Source organism: Pundamilia nyererei, unplaced genomic scaffold, assembly GCF_000239375.1.
Source record: "Pundamilia nyererei isolate P.nyererei 1_Seehausen unplaced genomic scaffold, PunNye1.0 scaffold00575, whole genome shotgun sequence".
Taxonomy (NCBI): Eukaryota; Metazoa; Chordata; class Actinopteri; order Cichliformes; family Cichlidae; genus Pundamilia; species Pundamilia nyererei.
In genome coordinates, this window is record NW_005187976.1 from 98,622 (window position 1) to 108,165 (window position 9,544).

General features: G+C 38.6%; 1 protein-coding gene across 1 annotated transcript; it reads right to left on the minus strand.

The window, feature by feature from the left end:
* Positions 1-6,247: 6,247 nt before the first annotated feature.
* Positions 6,248-9,097, minus strand: LOC102207029 (B-cell receptor CD22-like). Its single transcript, XM_005754493.1, has 7 exons — positions 9,041-9,097; positions 8,222-8,605; positions 7,582-7,887; positions 7,211-7,471; positions 7,031-7,118; positions 6,839-6,878; positions 6,248-6,680 (listed from the first exon to the last, which is right to left on the minus strand). The coding sequence occupies exons 1-7, from the start codon at positions 9,081-9,083 to the stop codon at positions 6,438-6,440; spliced, it is 1,365 nt and encodes a 454-aa protein (XP_005754550.1). The 5' UTR covers positions 9,084-9,097; the 3' UTR covers positions 6,248-6,437.
* Between the last annotated feature and the right edge of the window lie 447 nt (positions 9,098-9,544).

Below are 9,544 nucleotides of genomic sequence, written 5' to 3' on the forward strand. Positions count from 1 at the left end.
GCTGCGGAGTCGGGGCGGTCTGCCTCCCCCCACCGCAGGGAAAAGGGTAACACCACCTGGGTCTGGGTGCAGTTCCCCCCTCCAGGGGCAAGGGTACCTAGACCCGGTTTGTAGAGCGCCCCTCCGACAGCCAAACCCATCTGTTCTCCGATTGGATAGTTAATTTTGTGATTGACATGACATTGACCAATCAGATGAAAGGAAAAAATAGGCTCAAAATTCGTACTTGAGTGCAGAGTTTCACATGTATTTTTTGGCTAAGTCCACATACAAATCTTTTTTACATATACAAATCCTGATTTAAAAGTACAAAAACTGATTTACAAGTACAAAATATTTATGACCACAATTTGAGCCCATAGTCTTTTCTCTGGCTGGCTGGACCCTCAGCTTCCATGCCAGAATCTGCCACACAACTTCGCGCTGGTCCCTGGGGTACGGCAAAACTTGTAACCCTTAGTTCGGCTTCCAAAAATGATGCTCGAGTTGTTCTTGTGTCTAAAAAAAATAAGTTCTACTATGTTTTATGTTTCATTTTACTCTGGGCTGTGCTGAACAAAGTGAGTCAGCACAATTTAAATTCCAAAAAATTATTGGTTGTTTAATTGACCGGCATCTGACATGGCTAGCCTGTCACCAGGGACCCGGTGGGTGGTAAGAGGTAAAAAAAAAATACTATACTGTCAACAAACAACTCTTGGTTTGTATTTTTTCAGAATTAATTGTGTTCCATCTTATGCACTTGAGTACACGATGTTGGATTTTTGCGATGAAATTACACGCACATATAAACAACGGACTCGTTCCCAGTGGGTGATGGGCTCCGCCAGGGCTGCCCTTTGTCACCGGTTCTGTTCATAATTTTTATGGACAGGATTTCTAGGCGCAGCCAAGTGGCGGAGGGCTTTCACTTTGGTGGCCTCAGAATCTCATCTCTGCTTTTTACGGATGATGTGGTTCTGTTGGCTTCATCGGGTGAGGGCCTCCAGCTCGCACTGGAGCGGTTCGCAGCCGAGTGTGAAGCAGCGGGAATGAGGATCAGCACCTCCAAATCTGAGGCCATGGTTCTCAGCCGGGAAAGGGTGGAGTGCCCACTCCGGGTTTGGGATGAGTTCCTGCCCCAAGTGGAGGAGGTCAAGTATCTCGGGGTCTTGTTCGCGAGTGATGGGAGAAGGGAGCCGGAGATCGACAGACGGATTGGGGCTGCGGGTGCAGTGATGCAGATGCTGCACCGGTCCATCGTGGTGAAGAGGGAGCTGAGTGTAAAAGCGAAGCTCTCAATTTACCAGTCGATCTACGTCCCTACCCTCACCTATGGCCACGAACTGTGGGTAGTGACCGAAAGAACGAGATCGCGGATACAAGCAGCAGAAATGAGCCTCCTCCGAAGGGTGGCTGGCCTCTCCCTTAGAGATAGTGTGTGAAGTTCGGCCATCCAGGAGGGGCTCAGAGTAGAGCTGCTGCTCCACATCGAAAGGAGCCAGCTGAGGTGGTTCGGGCATCTGACAAGGATGCCTCCTGGGCGCCTCCTGGGTGAGGTATTCTGGGCATGTCCCACCGGGAGGAGTCCCCGGGGCAGACCCAGGAGACGCTGGAGAGATTATATCTCTCGGCTGGCCTGGGAACGCCTTGGTGTTCCCCCGGATAAGGTGGAGGAGGTGGCTGGGGGTGGTCTGGGCCTCTCTGCTTAGGCTGCTGCCCCCGCGACCTGGCCTAGGATAAAGCGGATGAAGATGGATGGATATAAACAGTATGGAGAAGATAACTTGGCATTCGTTAGGGAGGAGCTCATTGAGTGTAAGTATAGAGAGGAGGAATTCCGACTGTGATTTCTCATTCATGTACTCTGCATTGTGCATTGTATTGAGACTGTACATATATGTCCTTGTAACATGATTATTTCTTTTCAGAATAAAGGGCTAAGAAAGAAAATATTTAAGTTGAGTTAAGTGGTAAAAAAAAATTCTTCATAGACACTGGAATTTTTGGAAAACTTTGGAAAGTTGGGATGTTCATTTTTTTTGTTAGATGTTCAGTATAGTAAGCCATGTAAATAATAAATCTTTGATATAATATATATTTTGTCACTACTTATTCTTTTTAAATGAATTGAAAAAATCAATGTGAAGCGTTGTTTGGGAAGCTAAAGAGTGAGCCCTTTTCAGTGGGCTGAGCCATAAGAGAGCTTGAATTATCATCATTACTGCTTCGGTTCACACCAGAGAACTCTGAGTTTATTTAAAAATAATAATATGATAAGTTAACATACATGTCTGTGTTTTCATTTATGAGATAACATTTCCTGGGGTGCCAATTTGTTTTTTTGGGTTTCTTTGTCCAGCTCTAGTGAAGTTCACCTCGACGATTACTAGAATTAAAACATAGATGTGCAACATGTCAAGACTGATTCTTTCTAAGCCCTAGTTTGGCTCGCAAAGGAGTACATTTACACTAAGTGTCAGATTTTGGCTGACATTTAAATGGATTTATGATAAGGGACTCATTAAATAAAAGCAGAAACATTTAAACACATTGAGGAAGCTCGTCAACAGGAAGCTTCTCAGACAAACAAATTCCTGTAATAAAATTACCCAGTCATGTGGTCTGCCATTCTGTGTATTATCACCTCTTGCAATAGCTGCAGCAGTCACATTTGTGGTTGTGTTTATTTGGTTTAAATGACTGATTAACTGATTAACTTGCATTAATGCAGTTATAGCGTTAACATCAATTTAACGAGATTAACGCTGACAGCACTACTCAAAAATAATCAATTTGCACCCTGATGAGACTGAGCTAAAACTTTTCAACGTTTCAATGTTCTCATAGCGGGTTTGTGATAGGAGAGCACGACTCAGGAGAGGGATAAAAAAAGCAAAGAGTTTTTAATTAGGGAAAATATAACAAAACAAAAATTTGATACAGACAAACAAAGAAGAAGTTCATGAGCATGGCAACATTAACTCATAAAGCAAAATACTGGAAAGCTGAGGCACAACAATAATGCAGAAGACAGGAAATGATGACATAAGCTGCTAAAAATACTATATACCTAATGAGAGAATGAGGAAAGTGGAAAAAAATCAATTTTATTTATAAAGTGAAAAATAACAACTACGGTCACCTCAAGGCACCTTACATTGTAAGGTAGACCCTACAATAATAAACAGGTTACTATGTAAGTGGAGGGACAGGTGAGGTGAATCTAGAGAAAGGTAGGTGGGAGTGGCAGCAACTAAAATGACAGCAGAGTGCATGATGGGATTATAAAAAGCAGACTGACTGAATAAAGAAAGACAGAAAACCAAAAGCATCACAGGTCTGTTTGCTTTAACATTAAAAGATCTAAACAGAGAAAAGTCTCATTGTTTCATCAACGACAGCAGTATTATTGTAATTCTTTCTTTTAATACTTTAAGTACATTTTCCTAATTTTAAGAATTTCATTCTTCTAAAATTTTTCCTGTTTCCTATTTTATTTTCACTACAGGAGTAGTGTGCCTTCTCCATAAACATTACTTCTGTATCATTAACTGTAAAATTAAAATGAACACAAATACAAATCAGCTTGATGCGTCACACAAAGAGGTGCAGAAACGTCCCACACAACCACAACTACATCATTGCGCACACATACAAAGAGAGGGATGAATGAAATGCAGTACTTAACTCGATAAATCCAATAACAATATTTAAGGAGCTAACCTGAATGCTACAGCTCAAATTAAGTTATCTTATTTTTGAAAGGAGGATAGCATAGAATAACATAGAGAATCATTCACTTTGGCAAACATGCCACACAGGTCAGTCATGTGGAGCAGCATAACATGTGATGGAAAAGTCCTGTTCGCTCTCATCGCTCTTCAACTGCTGTACAAGTATTTTTGCAACATCTACCACACAGAAAAGCACACTGCTCCATCTGCTGGCTGTTTAATGACTTTTCACCAAAACCCTTCAGGCAGGGAACAACTCTCATGAAACCATCCTGCCTAAAGAAGTGAAGAAAAAAAGAAAGTAATGCTCATTTTTTAAATGAGCAGTTTTTGGGGGGTCCCATTTAAGCCATACTTTGATCTCTGAGTGATTTAGCCTTTCATAAACATACATGAACGCTCTAATCAAATTCAGAGCACTCAAATTCAGTCGCACTGCATTACATCACAGTATTTGTTGAAATGTTACATGGTGCCTGATATTGTGTAATCCTTTGCTTTCTTAAAGACATTTGCTGCAAAAACAAATACAAAAATATACAACATCTGTTTAGTAATTCATTAGGATGCCTAAGTACAGTTTTTGACAAGGAAAATTTCCTGCAGTCCCAGAGTGCAGTTTAATGGCCGTTTTCCCAACACTCAAACCTATATCATTTGGCTCTGATAGAAAATAAATCTACCTAAATCAGTCAACATCATGTAGAAAGCTCTGTGTCTTCATGCTTCCTCTTTACACACTGAATGAAGAACTGAAGCAGATGGCACTGAAATCCAAAAAGTGACATCAAAGATGGATATGAAGAGCTTTTTAACTCTTCAAAACAAACAACACATTGTCACATTGACTTAACTCAACATTAAAACAAAACAAACGAAGAAATGAAACAACAGATAAGACAATAATAAAGAATGAATGCTTTTCTTGAGTTTTTCCCCCTTTCTAGTAACCCAACGCTGAAAGGATTTTAATTTTTTTTTCACTTATCCAGTTTTAATGGCTAAAAATACATTTTTAAGAAAGTATTAAAGATAACATTACTGAGCACTTCCCGTTTTCAGCAGTCAGAGCCAAAGTCTGTACATGCCATGTAAATTACATTATATTTATGTTATAGTAACAAAGACAACACTGGACCATATGATAAAATATGTTAAATACTTAAATAAGATGACTTCACCAACAATTGAACATAATGGATAGTCATTTTTTATTGATTAAACCAAAACATTGCAATATGCAAAAACCCCCAAACAAAACCCTTTTTGGAATGGATGAATGGACCGGTGGCGAACAGATAAAAATAGTCTAACCTTTAACTATTTTTCACATAGATTCACATTGAATTTTTCTGTTTCTGGTTTCCTGTTTTCTCGACAGTTCAGAAGCCCAGACTCTGTAAGTTCTTAGTTTTCCAAAAATAAACTGTTAAATTGTTTCTGGTGTCTGAGTCGTGCATTTGGGTTCATATCTACTGGGATTATGACAGAGGAATCTGCCCAAACATTAGCTGTACACACAGCTGTTACACATCAGTGTTGTGAAGTACTAGCAGAGTCACAGGTTGTTAGTTGAGCACTGATGTCCAGACCAGCTGAACAGTGCTACACAAAGACAGAAATGCACTTCTGCACTGAAACTGACCCAAGCATTGCCTGAGCACAAATCCAATGATTACCAAAACCAGTTCATTGTAGAGTTTAAAAAGGTTTTTGATTTTGCTCTCTAAGAGGGTGAGGCTGCTAAATGCCTCTTTAATTCACAGCAGCTTAGTGGAATTTTAATTTGAATGCCATGTTCAGGTAGTGGGGAACAAAAGGTTTTGCACTGAACATTTTTGCATTATGCTGTAACTACCCTGGCAGTGAAAACTGATAACTATACATGGAAAGGCCAGAGAAAGACACTCCTATTGCGTGCATTTCCATTTCCTCTTTGCCTTTCCAACTCTCCAGGAGAACATTTAGATTACCCGATGCAGATCGGCAGTGTTAAACTTACCCTGGAGAAGCCAAAAGAAAATGCCCACCAGCATGAATGGGAATACTGGTTTGTGGTTCCAGTGCTGCATTTTAGACATCTGGGAACTCAGATGTTGGAACTTGAATCTGGAGTGATGCAGCATAACACTTCTAAAAAACACGTTAACGGATAGAGCCTGATCAATGCTCTGCGTATGGCTTATTTAGTGAGACAAAATACAGAACAATGGTAGTTCAGATTCAAAGTTTACAGTTTTAATTCTGTTTAGATTCAGTGCTGCCATCTTGACCTGTTAGTTCAGGGGGCGTGCCACAAAAACAATTTGGAAGCAGAACTTCAGAAATGCAACTGACAAAATCAAACAACAGCTCACACAGCGTAGCAGCATGCAAATACTTTAGGAACATAATAACTTAAAATATACTTTAAAAAAAAGCGACAGTATGTTGAGGTTTTAAGTTTTAGTTTTGCAGAACAGCATCTGTTGTTGTGTAAAACTAGTTCTTTTTTTGGAGTGCTGCAATTTATCACTTACTCATTTAGTCACATTTGCCATGAACACAGTTAATCATCTGAAAACAGCCGTGTAAAGTTAGCATGGAAAATAGGACATAAAAAAGCCATGGAATGGGATTTTAGTTGTTTTACTTCACTGAACTGTAGGCAGTGAAAATGACACATTTACGGGCACCATGTGTGTATTTATATGTTAATTTAAAATTATTTCACAACAGTTCTCATTTTTTCTTCACCTCAGCGTAGAGTTCCTCTTGGCCGTGAGCCCTTTGTTTTAAGCTTTTTTCTCGCTTTTTGATCTGTGCGTACACCGTATGCTGCTGCTGTCCACTGTCCCGCACTGAGTTAGACGATGCTTCATATGCCAGTGTGGAGAAGCTGATCTCTCCATAATGGATGTTTTCTTCCTCTTCTTCCTTTTTACTTGCTGGTTCATCAACCTTCTGCTCTTCATTTATTTGAATCTATAGAGTTAAAAAAACAGAAAGCTCGGTGAATTAGGTTCATTCTTATTCATGTTTTATTAAATAAATAGACTGCTCTGATGAAGTTACTGCTGTAATCGCCAAAACATTCAAGTAACCCTGCAGCTAGAATTTTTTTTTCTTTGTAATTTCCTTACCAGAATCTGTTGTTGAGTTTGTTGCTTTGACTTTAACGACCTGGAAGACACAAGAGGCAGTAAAAAATTATCTCTGTGTATGTTAAATATATGTGAACAAAGTTAAGCTTAAAACAGAAATTTTTAATGTGTAGCTAAAATATCTGTGAGAGTAGCTAATTGTGTTTTTCTGCTTTGATGTGTGATACTTACCAAACAAAGATGATCAAGCAGAGGAGAATTATAAGTAAGAGAACAATGATCCCAATGATTACTCCAGGAAGTAGCCACAGTGTGTCTCCTAAAGAAAGACAAAGGTGAAGTTATTTTTAAAGTTTGGAGTTTGAATGGATAAAAAGAAACAGGAGCATTTAACACATGAGTGGCTTTTACCTCCAACAGTCACGTTAATCTCTGCTGATGTCTGATTACCCAGATCATTAGTGGCCACACAGTAATAAACTCCTCCATCTGTTACATTGAAGCTGTAAATCTCTCCTTCAGATACTTTCACAGCTCCATCTCTGCTCTTCTTGAACCAGGTGAAGCTGCTGACTGGAGGTTTGGCTCTGCTGGAGCAGGTCAGGTTCACCCAGCTGCCTGCTGACACCAAACCTGATGGACTGATGGATGCTGAGGTGTCTTTAGGAGCATCTGGAGAAAAAGATTGACAGAAATCATCATTATTCATTCTAAACAGTGGACCTCCCAATGAATCAAATGCTATGTTGACAGGATCCAACTACAAATTCTGATTTTCTTACATGAAACACTGAGAGTCTCTTCTGTCTCTGCTGTCTTGGTGTCTTTTCCTTGGTTCACAGGATATCTGGCAGAGCAGTTGATCTTCTTTCCATCATGTGTGTCTGACAGAGTGATGTTCTGCTGGATTTTAGTTGTAAAGCTTCCATCTGTGTTTTCCTCTATTTTGTTGTGAGAGTCTTGTTGGAGATTCCAGGTGAGTTGAGGAGGGGAGTGTGGACAGGGAGTGAGAGCTGAGCAGGTTATAGTGACAGACTCCTTCTCCTTCAGATCACCTGGGATTGTAATATTGGGCCTCCAAGGAGAATCTGTGGTTTCACATCACAGACATATTAACACTACAGAGCACACTGCAGTTTATACCAGTGTTTAAAATCTCTAAACCACTCATCTTATCTTAAATTTACATATAACTTTATTAATTTCATAAAGTCATGATTTATTGAGTATTTATTTATTAAAGTATTTTTTTTAGCTAAATAATAAAACATTCGACCAATATTAAACTGTATTCTGGGACAATCATTATGACTGAAATGTAATATTTCTTCAACAAATGCTGATGAAACTTAACTGAAGGCAAGTCAAATAAACCCAATAAAGTAAAAATATAATTCTAATAAAAAACTCAAAATCACTCACCTCTGACTGTTATTTGAAGAGGATCACAAGAAGCTGTTGCTTTGAATGGTTCTCTCTCTACTCTGAAGAAGTATGTGTCTGTGTATGTGGTGATTAAATTACAAAACAGAGTGGTGCAGTCTCTCTGACTCAGGTTCCCAGTAATACTCATTGGATAGATGTTAACTGCTGCACTACTGTTGAAGATCACATTGTTTTGATTATCGCCAAATTGGGATTGATTTTTAATCCACACTCCAATAATTTTTCTTGTGCTGATAAATTTCTGTTCTTCTTTGGGTCTGAAGCTACATGGGATTTGCAAACAAGATCCACTCAGTGCTTCCAGCTTCTTTGATGCATTTATGAAGACTGCTGCTTCATCAGGACATTTAGCCAAAGCACCTGTAAACACAGTGTCACAACTAACCTATTAATTAATTAATTTTATTACAAACATTAACTTGTCTTATTTTAATTTGTCCTCCATAGGACTTAAGATGTAAACTTTAATCAAAGTACTACTAAAATTAAATAATTGTTTATGTAAAATTAAATTTATAATAGATCATCCAGAAGTGACAGTCACATTTTCACCATTTGCCCTTTTTGATTAATGATGCTAAATTACATAGTTGTTGCTTGAAATATAATCTATTGTAACATGAACAACATGTCTTTGATTCTGTTGGTAACAAAAAGTATCTCAATTACCTGTCAGACTATGAACAGTATGAAAAAACAAAGCTTTATCTCCATCAGCCTTTTAATTTTGTTCCTTAAAGCTGATAATGATTTAAATGAATCCAATAATGCCTTTATAGTGAACAAACAGCTCACCTGAAACAAAGAGGACCATCAGTAACATGCCGACTATCACCATGTTCACACACAGCTCAGGAGAGGTTTTTACAGTGAACATAATTTCTTAACCAGAATTACAGGGGAACACATCGCCTAACTGTTGTTAGAATAAGGAAGCACAGAAGAGGACATACTGTTTAAGAAAGTGCAATGTCAGTTTGCTTGATCGTATTTGCTCTAGGTGTTGAGAAATATTCTGCGGAAGTACAATCAGTTTGCTAACATCCTGTGATAGAGGAAGTCAGGCGATAGATTTTTAAAGTTTAAAATTACCTGTCAAAATAACCCACACACGCAAATACTTTTCACTACAGTTTTTTTTAATTGGTTTGGTACTATTTTCATAACTAAAGTGTGCATTTTCAAATCTCTCAGTACAAAACTCACATTTGATCACATTTGTAACACCACTAGTCATTCTTTCAAATCTGATGTCATGAGTTCATTGTATTTGCACATATTTTCATTCCACTTAATCAT